Source organism: Schistocerca serialis, chromosome 1 (genome assembly GCF_023864345.2).
Source record: "Schistocerca serialis cubense isolate TAMUIC-IGC-003099 chromosome 1, iqSchSeri2.2, whole genome shotgun sequence".
NCBI classification, from domain to species: domain Eukaryota; kingdom Metazoa; phylum Arthropoda; class Insecta; order Orthoptera; family Acrididae; genus Schistocerca; species Schistocerca serialis.
In genome coordinates this window covers 292,929,268-292,946,679 of record NC_064638.1, presented here as the reverse complement: position 1 = coordinate 292,946,679, position 17,412 = coordinate 292,929,268, and the positions used below count along the sequence as shown (strand labels likewise).

The 17,412-nt window shown below is 41.6% G+C and overlaps 1 protein-coding gene across 1 annotated transcript in view; it reads left to right on the top strand.

Moving 5' to 3' along the window:
* LOC126468943 (active breakpoint cluster region-related protein) overlaps positions 1-17,412 on the top strand; it is a 115,209-nt gene that overhangs the window by 86,404 nt on the left and 11,393 nt on the right. Inside the window, exons 13-15 of the mRNA XM_050096592.1 lie at positions 170-336; positions 13,388-13,527; positions 16,224-16,467. Coding sequence (XP_049952549.1) covers positions 170-336; positions 13,388-13,527; positions 16,224-16,467 — 551 coding nt within the window. The remainder of the gene's footprint in view (positions 1-169; positions 337-13,387; positions 13,528-16,223; positions 16,468-17,412) is intronic.

Genomic DNA, 17,412 nt, shown 5'->3' with positions numbered 1-17,412 from the left:
GTAGAAGTGAAATGTGTCTTTGAAATATCTGTTTAATTCTTTTTTAGTCATTGTTCCTTCTCACTAAGTACATCATTTCTATCATTGTGTATCCATTGCGGAGGCTTATCAAGTGCAAATAATGCATTATCTGGTATACTAATGATATCAACTGTACTTTACTTTCCAGTTAAGCAGATCATGGTTAGGGGATCAGCAGGTTGCAAAATCCATGCCACTTCAGAACTGTACCTTAAAAATATCATTAAAATTTGTGCCAAGTGAGGTAACGCTCAGGAGAGTTCCTGCTGCAAAAACCTCAGGACTGTTTGGGGCTAAAATTCAACAAGTTTGCAAGTAAGTCATTGTTTAATAAGAAGAAATAAATAGTTTTGAAATGTAATACATAGTTTAAGCAGTTGATGAGATGCATATACAAAAGTGCGGTATTGAAGAATAGCTCTCTAAGGAAATAAAGCTGATGATTCGTCATGAAAAGTGTCTCTAAGGAAATAAAGCTGATGATTCATCATGAAAAGTGTAGCTTTCGATGTTGGGAGAGTAAAAGATTGTAACAGAAAGGTAAGAGGAATGGGAAGAGAAAAATTGAATGCATTAAATAATATTTTGTATCACGAATAATCTTTGGATTAGCAACAATTCATCTGCTGATGAACTGGTGAATGGTATGCTCACTTTGAAATTGGGTAAGTGCTCTGACTTTCGGGTTTCTGTTGCTCCATGCTGTCCCTCCCTCCCCTCTGCCCCACAAACAGAGAGAGACCCAGACCCAAACACTCACCTCCATAGCTACATATATAAGTTTGTGTGCTTAAATTGAAAGAAAGTAATAAGTTTACTCTTTTGTATGCCACATAACATTAATGTGTAGATGAGGTGTTAATTGTCTGTTGTGGAATTTCCGTTGTATTATTGTATCATTCCTGTAAACATCCATCTTGCTGAAATGCATATTCTTGTACCATATGGTGTGCAATATTCAGCTGTAGAATATAAGAGAGACAAGGTCACAGTACAGAGAGTGTCATCTCAAGCTACCAAGAAGTTCCAGCTGGTTCCTGGATAATGTTGGTCATGGTATTTAACTTTCCTGCAAGTGCTATGAGGTGAGTCCTAAATGTAGTGAACAATCCAGTGTGATCTGAGATACTTAGAGTGAGTGTTGTTCTGAACCATTTTATTACAAAAAATGGCTTGTAGCAGCTGGTTTGCTAAGATGTTGTTGAGATGGAAAGCTGTCACTTCAGTTTTTGTAGGGTTGGGACACTATCTCCAGTGTCAGTAATAACCACCAACTAGTCTCAGGTCTTGTGTGAGCATGTTTTCTCCATCCTCCAAGTGCTTGCTTTGTAATGTAATGGTAGTATCATCTGCATGGCAGAACTTCTTGGATACAGTTTCTGGCATGTAACGTACATACAGGCTGAACAACAGTGGGACGAGGACAGATCCTTGTGGTAGACCATTCGTGATTGTATATGACTTGTTCATTTTGTTATGAAGATGTGCTCGGAAAAACTGGTTTTTCAACATTGTTGGACAATAGTGTTGTTAGCCATAAGCGACATACAATTTGCCGTAGCTTTAGCATTAGTCCAGCCAGACACACTGTATCATAACCAGCAGTCAGATCCACAAACACCGCTGAAGTTTTTAGTCCTTTAAGGATACCAGTATTGATATAAGAAGTGATTGCCAGTACTTCATCACAGCAGCTGAGGTTTTGCCTGAAGCCTGCTTGGTAGAAAGGCACTTTACTGTCACTGTGCAGTAAATCCTGTTGTAGGTGAGTTTTTCTAGCACTGTATAACAGACACTGAGAAAGGCAGTTGGGCATTAGTTTGACGGATTGTCTTTCAGTTTCCCTGGTTTGAGGGTTGCAAGGGTTTTTGCTGTCTTAAAAGCTGCTGGTATGTGACCTTTGCTCAAGTAGACTGACAAGGGGAGGCCACGATGTTTGGAACGCGGATTTACTGCAAACTTCGTACACTCGTAAGGACAACAAAAGTGTAAGCAGTAGCGCGTACTTCTCAAGCGTTATTGAGAAAATCGCAAGATAATTTCGATCGTCAAATATATATACCAGTGCGTGGCCGCTTTTACGAGGAAGCACCGGCAGCCGAGTGGTTAGCGTTCAAGTCCCGTAATCGCTAGGTCGCTGGATCGAGTCCCACTCATCAGGGGTGTGTGTGTGTGTTTGTGTGTGTGTGTGTGTGTGTGTGTTTTTATCATAGTCATTTTCTTTGCTATTTATATTACAGCTGTTGTAATGGGAAAAAAATACGTGTAATCGGATGAGCTTTTATTAAATTTACAATGTTATTTGGCAGTCTACAAATTTTTATTATCACAAATAATATAATATTCATAACTACAGACTAATAAACGGCCAAACACATAAAGTGATACTGAAAATGTATGCTTGTCCGTGATTTGAGCAATCCCTTATACCTATAAGGAGCCCGAAATGACTTGTTACCTCCAAGTTTTGACTGGCACAGACGGCTTTCGAAAGGTGTACAATTAATCGTCACTTTCGACATTACGATTACAAGTTGTGGGATGCTTTTTTTCATAAAAACATAAAAAACAAAGTTAAACGGCACCAGCTGCATTGAATAAATGCTAGGTTTCCGCACACGCAAGGTGTTTTGAGGTTTTCCTTGGAAAAACAACCTTGAACCTTTTCAAAAATCTCTGTTTCAGCCGATAATTTGGAAGCAAACCATGCATAACGCAGCATTTCCTTAAATATCGGCGCTGATCATTGGTCATGCAGTATCGAGTGTATTTTAATAGCGTCTTCACGAGAAGCAATTTCTTGTTCTCTTTCGATTAAATACGAACAATTTTGAAGACACGGACAAGCATACATTTTCAGTATCACTTTATGCGTTTGGTCGTTTATTAGTCAGTAGCTATGAATATTACATTATTTATGATAATAAAATTTGTAGAGTGCCAAATAACACTGTAAATTTAACAAAAGTTCATCTGATTACACGTATTTTCCCATTACATCAATTATAAATAGTAAAGAAAATTACTGTGTTAGAAATTAAAAACAAAAAACTGACTAGTGGGACTCGATCCAGCGACCCAGCGATTACGGGACTTGAACGCTAACCACTCGGCTGCTGGTGCATCCTGGTAAAAATGGCCACGCACAGGTGTATATATTTGACGACATTTGACGGTTGAAATTATCTTGCGATTTTCTCAACAACACTTGAGAAGTATGCGCTATTGCTTATACATTTTGTTGCCCTAATGGAGTACTACGAGTGTACGAAGTTTGCAGTAAATCCGCATTCCAAACTTCGTGGCCTCCCCTTGTAAGTGAAATCGTGTGGACCATTTTCTTCCATTTTTGCCAAGGTGGGTGATAAATTCTGGAACACTCCCATCTAGCCCTGCTGCTTCCCTTAGCTTTAGGCATCCACTGGCTTTCTCGACCTCATTGTCAGTAAAAGGAAGACTGAAAGATGATCTTTCATTGAGGGAGCCATATATCATTTTCAGCCGTTTGTGCACCTTTGCTGGCTGGAGTGTCCGTGCGGTTCTAGGCCCTACAGTCTGGAACCGAGCGACCGCTACGGTCACAGGTTTGAATCCTGCCTCAGGCATGGATGTGTGTGATGTTCTTAGGTTAGTTAGGTTTAATTAGTTCTAAGTTCTAGGCGACTGATGACCTTAGAAGTTAAGTCGCATAGTGCTCAGAGCCATTTCAACCATTTTTGTGCACCTTTTTTGTGTTATTGCTGTATAGAGGAACACTGTCTGCTCGCAACTTGATGTGTTATGCAGTCGGTGATGAGGTGATCTCTTGTTTCCAACTGATTTTTGGTGTCATTGCTCCTAACACTATGAGAATTGTCCCCTTTGTTTCAAATGTGATGTTAGTCATCCACAATGAGTGTCTGAATCCCACCCATCTTCTGTTTTTAAGTTCACGAGAAGATCGTGTCCATGTTTGTTTCCTGTTTTAAGAATCTCGCAAATTCACCAACTTTTATGAAAAATGGTGGTACTTCTTGGCTGGTGCTCTTTAAATTACACATTGCTGCATGTGAAATGTAGGTAATGTGTTGAAATATTTTGTTATGATTATAAACAGTTATATCTCTTCCTCACCAGTGGATATTTGTTACCAGCCTTATGTGTAATTTCTAATCACCCAAACAAATAATGAGTAAGTTACGGCATGTCAACGACAAGTGAACCTTGCTGTACGTGTTCCACATGATGTTCACTACATGAAAGGAAGCAGAACTGTGCTTCTGAGGAGTATTGCCATTTACCACTAGATGACAATGAGAGGCCTGTGACAGGAACTAGAGTAGTAGTAGTGGGTGAGTGAATTAGGCAGGTCTTGTACCTGGGTCTTCCATGGGGTGTGGCCCAGGCAGCAAGGAGCTGGTAGTGGGAATGGCATAGGACGGACCGAGATGTTGTGAAGATTGAATGGGCAGCAGAATACCAAGGGGTGGAAACGACTGTGGATAGAATTTCCCTTTTTTCGATGCCCAATAACAGACCTTGTGAGGGATGTGGTTCAGTTGCTCCGATCTGCCAGTCCAGGATGATATTGCATGATGAGGGGATTGCTCCTTTGCAGCTGGTTCTTTGGGGTAGTGGAAGCATTACAGAGATGTGTGAACTTGTGATACAGCAAATCTGTTTGCAAAGTAGTTTGAGGATATTGCCTGCCTGTGAAGGTCTAGGCGAGACCTTCAACATACTGGGCAAGGTAATTCTCATCACCGCATGTACGCCATCCAGGGCAGGGGTGCTGGACTGCATATGATCAACTTTTTCAGATTTAAGGGATGAAAGCTTTATAAATTTCTCTACATTTGGTGGTTAGTGCAGTTTTATAGAGACAAAAATATGAATGGAGGTCAACATGCAGGAAAGTTACACATTGGGCTGAGGAGAACCAGATGAAACGAGTGGGAGAGAAACTGGTGGCTATGGAGGAATGGGGACAGGGTGTCCTGGCCCTGGGTCAAGATCATGAAAGTATCATAAGTGAAACTGAACCAGGCAAGGGGCTTGGGGTTTTGGGAACTTAGAAGGTTACCTCGAGATCACCTATAAACATTGGCATAGGAGGGTGCAATGTGGGTGGCTATGGCCTTACTGTGGAATTGTTTATACTAGGTGTGTCACGAAAGACGCCCAGGGAGGCTCTGCACAGCACGTTTGCTATGCGTGGGTCTCGGACAGCAACAACTTTGCGCATGCCCCCTATACTATGTGGCTGAGTGTACTGGTGTTTCCCTTGAGTTTTTTTGTCAAGTTTAATCACTTCAAATATTGTTGCTGGACATCATTATTGCAACCGTGCAGAGTTTAGGGGTTTCCCTGCCAGTATGCCACTGGACCCAGTGCTCAGACAGAAACACCATTTCTCTGTCATCTACACTGTGCAACTGAGTGCTCGGGTGCTTTTTGAGTTTCCTGTCAAATTTCCATTTGGCGTGTACACACAAAGGATCCACAAGTGTTTCTTGTGTTAAACTACGGTAAAACAGAATCGTATGTGGCATGTCGACTTGAATTCATACGAAAATTTCCCGGTGTGCATGTTCCCAGTGATTTGACGATGCACATATTAGAGGAGAAATTTCAAGAGACCGGATCTGCGTTACACAAACAAAGGCCAAGAGGACTAGTGTTTTAACAAAAAATGAATTAGACTAGATTGGGGAGGCCTTGGAAAGAAGTCCAAGAAAATCTCTGAGTTGTTTGCCATTTCAGACTGGTGTGTCCAGAGCATCTGTTCACAATCTGTTCACAATTGAAATCATACAAAGTAATGCTAGTGCATCAACTGAGGAACCTGGATACTGTTGCCTGATGCCATTATTGCAACTGGCTGTTACAGTCTGTGCAAGATGGGGAAGTTGATGCTTTCTTTTTCTGATGAAGCATGGCTGCATTTGTCAGGGCACATAAATTCTCAGAACAATTGACACTGGAGCTCCAAAAATCCTCATGAATTACATCAACAATTTCGGCGTGATGTGAAAACAGGAGTGTGGTGTACAATTAGTGCAAGACAAATTATCTTTTTCCATGAAACAATATGATCTGACAGGTATGTGAACAATACACTGCATTCTATTTTTTTTCCAAGAACTAAACCTAACAAAAAGATTTTTGGTTATTTCTTGCAGTACAATGCGAGACAACAAATCTTCATACAAAGTGTTTTTGTTGGTAGGTTAGTTGACTGGCCTCTTCGTTCCCCAGATCTAAATCTGTGTAATTTTTATCCTTGGGGAACATTAAAAGAAAAGGTGTATGCAACCAATCCCCACATGTTTGAAGAGTTGGAAGACAGGGTTTGGCTAGTCATTTCCCAGATTTGAGCAGCCAAAATTCGTTGAGTGCTTGCTAATGTGTTCAGGATATGTCAGACTGCTCTTACCACAGAAGGACATTATTTTAAGCACATGCTGTATATATAAAGGTCAGCTTAAGTTAATCAGATGGCAATGTTGTTTGCTCTTAACTTGGGGAAGTGCACGTGCAGGTGACTACCAGCAGATTAGTGTCCAAGAGTCAGGTGCAGCAGCAGCTGGCAGATGCAGTGACAGCGGCTGGTGTCTTTCGAGAGACACCCTGTACATCATATCCTCTCAAAGGACAAGTACTTTTGTGAGAGTTTCAACTGCAGCAAAGCCACAGGTGTGGGTGGTGTAAGAATATAGGGAGGTGGCATTGACAGTGAGAAATATTGGGGTGGGAGTGCTGAGAGTCAGTGAAGAAAGTGATTTGTGCCTTTAATATGAGAGGCAAGTCTGCAAGCAATTGGTTGGATGTGTTAGTCTACAAGAGTGGAGATTCTTTCAGAGAGAGCACTGTAACCAGCTACAACGGGACATCCAGGATTGTTACGTTTATGAATTTTGAGAAGCATGTGGAAGGTAGGTGGATGTGTGTGCGTGCGCGTGAGTGTGGGGGAGGGGGGGGGGGGGGGTCCTCTGGATTCAGAGAAATTATTTAGGGATTGTTTAAGGATTTCTGTGGGAATTGGAGGTTATACTACTGGGATGAAATCACTATAGCAGGATTTGTATGTGGAGGAGTCGGGCAGTTGGCAGATGTCTTCTGTCATTGTGATTCATCACAACAGTGGTGGAGTCTGTCTGCAGGCAGGACATTTAAATCAGTGTCTGCAGAAGGCTGTTTTCTGTTCTGTTGAGAGTTTGTGTTCTTGGGAAGGAATCTAGGGAAAGACAGTGAGACGAAATTGCAGATAAGTAATTCCTGGAAGGTAACCAGGGGGTCGTTACATGGGAGACTGGGAGAGTCGCAGTTGGATGGTGGTGCAAAATTGGAGAGGCAAGGTTCAGTGTAGGGGCTAGGTTAACTTTGGTTGGAGAGATTGGTAGCAAAGAAGTGTTTCCACTGTGAAGATCAGGAGAAGGAGAGTAGTAACTTCTGTAAAATTGAGGTTTTTTGTGGATATATTGACAACAGTGTCTTCAGTTTGTTTAGGTACTGGGTTTTGTTGAATGTAGCAGGTGGTAAAGGTAGTGGTTGACGGGGGCTTCACTGGGGTAGGACAGTTGTTGATGGGCAGTGGTACTTGAAACTTTGCATTAACTTTGATAATTTTTGGGGGTTGTGTCTGGAGTCTCTTCCAGGTGTTGGGGTGGGGGTCATGTTTTCAATTTGGGAGGTGTGTTGTAGGGAGTTGTAATTGCCCAGTAACGGATCTTACAGAGGGACCTGAGGTTGTTCAGGGGGGGAGGGGAGTGGCATTATCCAGTAATGCCCCAGTTCGGAAATATCATAGATCCAGGCTGATGCACAAAGCAGTCTGAGTTATAATGGGGAAGTAGGTAGTCTCCATGTGACCAGTATTTACGTTTAGTGATCTTGCTGTTTCCTCTTCGTTTATTGCTCTCACATCAAATGAAAACAAAATAGATTTCTGTGGCCCCGAGCTACCAAGTGAAATAAAATACATTCACATAATTACAGAAGGCTAAAAGTTTTATTAGTTTCAGATTTTATTTTATTTCCACCTCTCTGACACTCACCCATTAATCGCCTTGCAGAACAGTGAAATTATTTTTGTAAATAGTCTTCACGGGTTTGCCGTCAAATCTCGTTGTGCACTCTCTGGCGCTCTCTGTCAATGGCTGAAACAAATCTATTTCTAACAGGTTGTGGGAAAATGTTGTGAATGGTTGTTTGAAAAGTGTTACTTTCCAAGTAAATTTCCATTTACGCAAGATGAATTATGTGCGAAAAGGTACGATGAATTTCCTAAATCACAGAGCGTTTGACTCTCATTTAAAAATCAACTCTTTGAGGACAACCAAGAAGGACAAGAATATTGAGCCCAGAAGATCAGACATTTACGTCGTTGTGAAAAATGTTACTGGCACATTTAATATCTTAAAGTGTAACACATGCAGAAAACATCAACATTATATGTGAGGGCTTAGCTTCTCCTGCAGCTTATTTATCTTCAAGGCCAATATTATACGTGAAGGCTTTTCTTTTCTTGTAGCAACACTATGTACATTAATTGAAACCATTAACTTCTCCTATTTGTGTGTTCGCACTACTCAACAGTAATGTTGATATCGGCTGACTACATCATGTGTCCTATGCTCTGAATATCCGCTCTCATTGGCTGGTGAGATCACATGACATAAGCTCTGACCGGCTTACAGAAGCGCATCGCAAACTCAATTTCAATGCTTCGAAAAGTAACATGCAGTGTTTGGTGGAATTAGAATTTATACTTTCGTAGTACGAAAATATGCTGGGTCTATGTTGCTGCACAGGAAACATCTTTCCAAAACATGTTTTTTCCCCCTGAGTTTTGTTTTCTAAAGAGCTGGGAAATTCTAAGCCAGTGTATAAAACCATAACCATTCAGAGGAAGTATACTGTCACTTATCACAGAAAAAGTGTATTTTCACCTGGGAGAAAGTGTATTTTTGACCGGGAAATCAGAGATTTTTTTTTCCTTGTCTGCGTATACACCCTGATTTACATTCTTTCATCAAAAAGTCAGTAGTTGCTGGAGTAAGAGAGTAGATAATTAAGTTTTGCATAATAACCATATAGAAAATTACTCTCTTCTTTGTATGCTGTCATTTGCCAAAATCCCATTTCGATATCTCAAACCGTTTATGAAATATTGTAAATGTTGTGAATATTTCTCTTTGGATTTATTGCCGGTGGGGTGCACTGACAAATGAGTGTGCTATGTCAAATTGGTTTTCTCGAGACTGGTGACTGATAGAGCCTTCCATCAAAGTCTAAAGGACACTTCAATATGTTAGCTACATTTCATATGCAGCAACATATTATGTAATATGCGGCAAACACAAAATAATAGCAACCCTTATTTTTCAATTCACACTTCTTTGAATTTTGTGCAATGCCTTACTTCCACATAAATACCACAATGGTATGACCATTAACATGATGAACACATCATCACTAACCTGATATATAAAGCTATAAGCAACACAAAAATCAATTTTTTACCAAATAGTTTCTGTAAATCATTTGAGAAAGACTGCAGGGCATATGTCTCGATCCTGTCATTGCTAACCATCCAAAAGATAGCAAACACTGTTGGCCTCCCCTTCTGAACAAACTCACCCAGTGCTTTGTATGAAAATTGGTCTCTTGCATCAGCCACCGTATCCTGCGCGGTCTCTATAAGCCCACAGATTTGTGCATCTGTTCGACAGTGTTTCTTGAAATCGAGAATGACCTGTGCTTTTATCCAAACGTAAGGAATGCTTCACTCCTCAAGAGACCTGTGGTTCACTGGTGCCAATTTTTTTTTTTTTTTTTTAATTATTTTTTATATATGGCACTTTTCTTGCATTTAAATTTGCACTGAAGCACTTTTTGCTTTTGTAGCAGCTTCCTAACATGGTTGTTAAACAAGGGTAGGTCTTTTCCATCCCTCTTAATTTTGCTCATGATGTATGTGTCTAAAGCATATTGTACAGTGCTTTTAAATCTTGCCCATTGATGCTTAACATTATCAGTGAATGAAATGAAATTTTTGCGATGACTTGTCAGATATTCTGAAATGCTGTAATGGCCTTATGATCATTGATTCCCTCTTTTGTGCTAACCGAGTCAAAAAGTTTGTCATCAGCAGATCTAAGATATGTTATCTTAATAAGTTGTTCCCTGATTAACTGCTCAAAGTAATTTTGCAATAAGGTACTTAGAACAATTTCACATTATTCTTTGTCCTGACTACCTGTCCTAATTATTTGAATCTCCGAGTCTGAAGTTGGTAAGTTAAAATCTCTAGCTAAAACTATAACATTATGAGGAAATGTACGCAAAATATTCTCAAATTTTCCCCTCCACTGTTTTGTCGGTGTTGCTAAGGAAAGGGGTCTGTAACAGCGTCCAATGACCACGTTTGATCCACCCTTAACAATGTGTACTAGTCTCACTATGTATTATCATACTTTTATTATTATTATTATTATTATTGTTATTATTATTATATTTTCACACCCCTACCACTAACATTCAACCTATATTTGCAGTAAACATTCTGATTGGAATTTAGAATTTCATTCCTGCTAACCTCTGGTTTCAGCCAGCTTTCTGTTCCAAGTACTATGTGGACATCATTACCATTTATAAGGGAGATTAGTTCCAGAACCTTTTCATAGATGCTTCTGCAGTTAGCTAATGCTATATAAACATTTCCTTACTCCATTCTGCTATGACTAATGCTACTCTCTCTCTCTCTCTCTCTCTCTCTCTCTCTCTCTCTCTCTCTCTCTCTCTGGACTCAGAAGGCATAATTTCAGGCCTGTGGAGGGATTTCTCTAACCTAAAAAAACCACATTTGCACACCACACATACTCCCATTCCCTAGTAGCTACTTCCTGTGTGTAGTGCATGCCCGACCTATTAAGGGGTATCCTAAAATTCTCCACCTGATAGTGGAGATTGAGAAATTTGCATCTGATATTATCGCAAAGTCGTCTGAGCCTCTGGTTTAGATCTTCCACTCAGCTCCAAATCAAAGGACCGTGATTAGTTCTGGGAAGAATGCTGCTAAACGATAGTTCCGTTTCTGCCCTGTAGGTGAGGCTAGTTGTGTTCACCAAATGGGCCAGCCACCTTGCCTTCTGAACCAAGGTGGCAAGTATCATTCGTGCCTACACGAGCCACGATTTGCTGCCGGGTGCGCCCTTTGTGATCAGTTGCTGCTAGTAGAGTCTCCTCCAAATCTCGGATGAGACTCCCTAGCAGGCAAACAGAATGGACACTGGCCTTCTTTCTCGACATGCCCGCTATTTTCCTGAGGGGACCCCTCACTTGCCCAACATTGGAGCCCACAATGACAGGTATCCCAGCCTCTGCCCTTGTCCAGACCTCTCGGGAAGATTGACCCCAGTCCCAACAGGTGAGGCATTCTGTGCTGAGTCCGATCTACTTTCACCAGCAGGCAACACCTCAAACCTGTTTTGAAGATGTGAGGGGACAGAAGTGGTACCCACTTTTGCCTTCCATCCAGAGATTCACAACACCGCCGCTCTTTGCCAGTCACTGTCAGGTAACAGTCGGCTGGTGGGGACATGCATATCATGGATCCCAGACAACACTATAGGCTCCAGAGGTGCCACAGCATTTGTCTCAAGTACCCCAATGTTCCTGCAGCCCAGAGCAGCAGCCTGAAGCCTGTAAACTGCGGCCAACACAGCTTCCAACTGTTTATGGAGAGTGGCCAATTCCCCCTGCGTCCGTACACAACAGGCGCAGTGCCTATCCATCTTTAATTGATAAACAAGAAACCGAAAATAAGCTCTGGTGTCCTTTTAGATGGTGCTGTAGGCAATTTTAATAAACAAAGACACAAAATGAAAAGTGCATGAGCTGCTATATGAACACTAGCTCACTGAAGCCAACTGTACAACATCCAAGCAGATAACGATTTATACTCATCAACAGCTGTCTTAACCCCACTGAAGGCCATCATCACCCTTTAGAACCCAGACCCTGCATTGCTGACATTTTCCTTCTGCCACGATCTACCATCATGGCTGGAAAAGAAAGACATTCTACCCACAACCGTACCCACTCATCCAGCATTGGTATTCTGCTGCCCGCCCAGTCAACACGGCATGCTGGTCCATTTTTATTTCACTCCCACTTCCAGCCCCTTGCCATAAGGGTCATATTCCTGTGGAAGACCCAGATTCAGTACCTGCCTGATTCACCAACTCGACATATCCTACCCAAGTGCTGTCACTAGCTCACCCTGCCCCATCAGAGGCAGGGCCAACTGTGAAAGCAGCCAAGTCATACACCAGCTCTGTTGCAGTTTCCGTACAGCATTTTATGTGGACATGACCAAAAAAATTAACTTTTCACTTGAATGAATGGCCACTGCCAAACTGTAGCCAACAGCAGTGTTTACTACCTAGTGGCAGAACACACTGCTGAGCACAACATGCTTGTATTCAGTGGCTGCTTCACAACCTGGGCCATCCAGTTTCTTACCCCCCAGCGCCATCTTTTGTGAACTGCGTAGATAGCAGTTTATCTTGCAACACATTGATTGACCTCCGTAATCATCCCAGTGTCAGTCTTTGCTAACCAGTTGCACCCACACCCTCTACCCAACAGTCTCCCCTTTCTCTTTGCTGCAGCCTCCCTCCCAGCCATCAACTACCATTCCTCAGCCCTTCTGTTTTTTCCTCCCTCTATCCACTCCGCTTGACTCAACCTGTCACCCTAGCCTGCATACTGAATTGTGGTATTCAAAAGATTTCTCTAAATCTATGAGTTCTGTAAATTTTGTTTTTTCGTTTCTTCAGTTTATTTTCTAAAATGAGTCATAGGGTCAGTATTATCTCATGTGTTCATACATTTGTCCAGAATCCAAACTGATCTTCCCTGAGACCAGTCTCTATTTTTTGTGAGTATTTCATGTCAGTATTTTGCAACCATGACCTATTAAACTGATGATTTGATAATATTCACGTCTCTTGGTACTTGCCTTCAAGGATGTCAGGTACATCCGGAAATTTTGCATCTATTTAACAGCACTTTCAGGAAGAAGGTTTCTACGTAGTTGTGTAATGTAAGCATAATTATTTGTGTGTGATATATTCCTTTAGCTTAATCATAAGAAAAAAAGCTTCTCTGCAAGGTTGAGTGCAGAAGATTAAACTGTTTCTGGGTTTATAAATGTGTTTTCCTGCAGTCAGTCTTTAAGACGGCTTTTGTTATGTTATCATCATTTCTTTTGTTTCATAGAATGCAGCATTCTCTGTAACATATAACAGTTTAGCAGTATTACACAATACGTGATCCTTGCGTGCCTTTCTTGTATTAATAGATAGTGATTTTGTTTCAGGCGTCAGAAGAGAACTGTTCCTTTCATAATGACATCCTGTGTTAGGGAAGTCGAACGCCGGGGAATGAATGAAGTTGGGATATATAGAGTTTCAGGCTCGGCTTCCGATCTCAACAAGCTGAAAAAATCATTTGAAACCAGTAAGTATAACCTATGATAAAACTAGGAGCAAAACAGAGAGCGAGAATTCTGTTCTTGAAGGATGATGTTGGTTTCATGTGAACATAAAGATAAGGCAAATATTTTAAAGATGAAAAGAATATAAAAATAGCTGTTTGTGTATAAATGAAATTTTATGCCAGTAAAAGTGATTACTAAACTTTTTAAAAATCCACTTTTTCTTATTGATACATTTCACAAGAAGTCACTGTAGTTTCATGACTTTTCTTCAATGCTTTTTATCTTTTCAGTTTAATACAGTGGCTTCATGATGAATATTCATAATTGTAAAATGCTGTAGATACATTACCTTGTATACAGAAAAAGCAATAACTATTCCTGAGTTATGAAGAGTTTACAAAAATTGAAAGAAAAGTCCTTTCAGAGTGAAACCACTTTATTTTTGATGTTCCTCTTGTCCTGCCTTACCTTCCCCCCTTCAGACAGTATTAATTTGATACTTGAATATTTCTGTTTTCCTACAACACATTTCTTATTTTCAAGAAATGGAAAATCCGAGATGGATGTAACAATATTATGGAGAGGAAAGTTACTACTCACCAGATCGCGGACATGCTAGCCACAGATAGGCAAAACAAAAAGGCTGTAACAAGTAAGCTTTTGGCCAACAAGGCCTTTGTCAAAAATAGGTCACACACACGTGCGCGCACGCATAAACGCAACTCACACACACATGGCTGCAGTCTATGGCAGCTTGAAGGCTTATTTGTGACAGTCTCATTGTTGTACCTATCTGCAACTATATGGCGAGTAGCAACTTTCCTTTTCATAATACTGTTACATTTCTTATCTTTGCCGGTGCTTAGCAGTTGATATTTTATAATTATATAAGTCTGAACAAAAAAAAAGCAACTCTCTCTCTCTCTCTCTCTCTCTCTCTCTCTCTCTGGCTTGTCTCTGTGTATGTGCGGATGGATATGTGTGTGTGTGCGCGAGTGTATACCTGTCCTTTTTTCACCCTAAGGTAAGTCTTTCCGCTCCCGGGATTGGAATGACTCCTTACCCTCTCCCTTAAAACCCACATCCTTTCGTCTTTCCCTCTCCTTCCTTCTTTCCTGACGAAGCAACCATTGGTTGCGAAAGCTAGAATTTTGTGTGTATGTATGTGTCTGTTTGTGTTTCTATCGACCTGCCAGCGCTTTCGTATGGTAAGTCACATCATCTTTGTTTTTATATATATATATATATAGACACACACACACACACACACACACAGGGTTATTACAAATGATTGAAGCGATTTAACAGCTCTACAATAACTTTATTATTTGAGATATTTTCACAATACTTTGCACACACATACAAAAACTCAAAAAGTTTGTTTAGGCATTCACAAGTGTTCGATATGTGCCCCTTTAGTGATTCGGCAGATATCAAGCCGATAATCAAGTTCCTGCTACACTCGGCGCAGCATGTCTCCATCAATGAGTTCGGAAGCATCGTTGATGCGAGCTCGCAGTTCTGGCACGTTTCTTGGTAGAGGAGGTTTAAACACTGAATCTTTCACATAACCCCACAGAAAGAAATTGCATGGGGTTAAGTCGGGAGAGTGTGGAGGCCATGACATGAATTGCTGATCATGATCTCCACCACGACCGATCCATCGGTTTTCCAATCTCCTGTTTAAGAAATGCCGAACATCATGATGGAAGTGCGGTGGAGCACCATCCTGTTGAAAGATGAAGTCGGCGCTGTCGATCTCCAGTTGTGGCATGAGCCACTTTTCCAGCATGTCCGGATAACGTGTCCTGTAACGTATTTTTCGCAGAAGAAAAAGGGGCCGTAAACTTTAAACCATGAGATTGCACAAAACACATTAACTTTTGGTGAATTGCGAATTTGCTGCACGAATGCGTGAGGATTCTCTACCGCCCAGATTTGCACATTGTGTCTGTTCACTTCACCATTAAGAAAAAATGTTGCTTCATCACTGAAAACAAGTTTCGCACTGAACGCATCCTCTTCCATGAGCTGTTGCAACCGCGCCGAAAATTCAAAGCGTTTGACTTTGTCATCGGGTGTCAGGGCTTGTAGCAGTTGTAAACGGTACGGCTTCTGCTTTAGCCTTTTCCGTAAGATTTTCCAAACCGTCGGCTGTGGTACGTTTAGCTCCCTGCTTGCTTTATTCGTCGACTTCCGCGGGCTACGCGTGAAACTTGCCCGCACGCGTTCAACTGTTTCTTCGCTCACTGCAGACCGACCTGTTGATTTCCCCTTACAGAGGCATCCAGAAGCTTTAAACTGTGCATACCATTGCCGAATGGAGTTAGCAGTTGGTGGATCTTTGTTGAACTTCGTCCTGAAGTGTCGTTGCAGTGTTATGACTGACTGATGTGAGTGCATTTCAAGCACGACATACGCTTTCTCGGCTCCTGTCGCCATTTTGTCTCACTGCGCTCTCGAGCGCTCTGGCGGCAGAAACTTGAAGTGTGGCTTCAGCCGAACAAAACTTTATGAGTTTTTCTACGTATCTGTAGTGTGTCGTGACCATATGTCAATGAATGGAGCTACAGTGAATTTATGAAATCGCTTCAATCATTTGTAATAGGCCTGTATATATATATAATAGCCAAACAAAATTCAAGTACATTGATACATTAATTTGCTCATTGTTGGTACATGTGTTGATAGCATTGTCGTTGTTGTTTGTTTTCAGATTCTTATGAAGCTGAACAGCTGCTAAAGGAAGTGGACATTCATTCAGTCACTGGTATTTTGAAATTGTACCTACGTGAACTTCCAGAGGCTCTTTTTACCGATGAACTGTATCCAAAATTTTTGGAAGCTTTTAACACTGGTACTAATGACGAAGCAAAGCAGCGAGCTTTACGACAATGTTTCACGCTCTTGCCTCAGCAGAACCAGGAGATTATTCATTTTCTACTTGCTCATCTCATGAAGTAAGTTTAGCTTTAGTGGTTATAAACTTTAAGGTTGGCTGAAGATGACAAATTTAGCTGCAGACAGCCAGAACGGGATGACTTACACATTGAGCTTTTCGCCAAAGTCTTCTTTTGGGGGGGGGGGGGGGGGGGGGATCACACACTTATTCACACAACTAAGCACACATCAAGCACCCATGACCACTATCTCTTTCCACTACAGCCAGAATGCAACTGTCACATTGAACAAAATCATCGGTCCAGAGTGTTGCAGGGAAGGGGGAGGGATGGCAGTGTATGGGTGGGTGGAGAGGAGAGCTCTGTATGGCTGAGTGTGCAGGGCAAGGCTACCAGGCACAGTGTTGAGAGGTTGTGGAAGGGGTGGCTGGAAATGGCGAACAGAAAGGTGAGAAGCAGAGAAGGGAAGCACAATGAGGGTGAAGTGACATATAATGGCAGGATTACACTGGAAATTGTTGGATGGAGGGTGTCAGGTCAGTAGATTCCATCAGTTGAAGCCAGGATAATTCCAGGAGAGCAGACTATGTTGTAAGGATAACTCCTATCTGCACAATTGTCCGCCCCGGTAGCTGAGTGGTCAGCACGACAGAATGTCAGTCCTAAGGGCCCGGGTTCGATTCCCGGCTGGGTCGGAGATTTTTCTCTGCTCAGGGATTGGGTGTTGTGTTGTCCTAATCATCATCATTTCATCCCCATCGAAGCGCAAGTCGCCGAAGTGGCGTCAAATCAAAAGACTTGCACCTGGCGAACGGTGTACCTGACGGGAGGCCCTAGTCACACAACATTCATTCATTCATTCATTCATTCATTCATTCATTCATCTGCACAATTCAAAAAAGCTCATAGTGGAGGGAAGAATCCATATGACCTAGGTTGTGAAGCAGCCATTGAAATCAAGAAGCTGCACGTTGTGCCATTGGTAGTCCACTTTGCTGTTGGCTA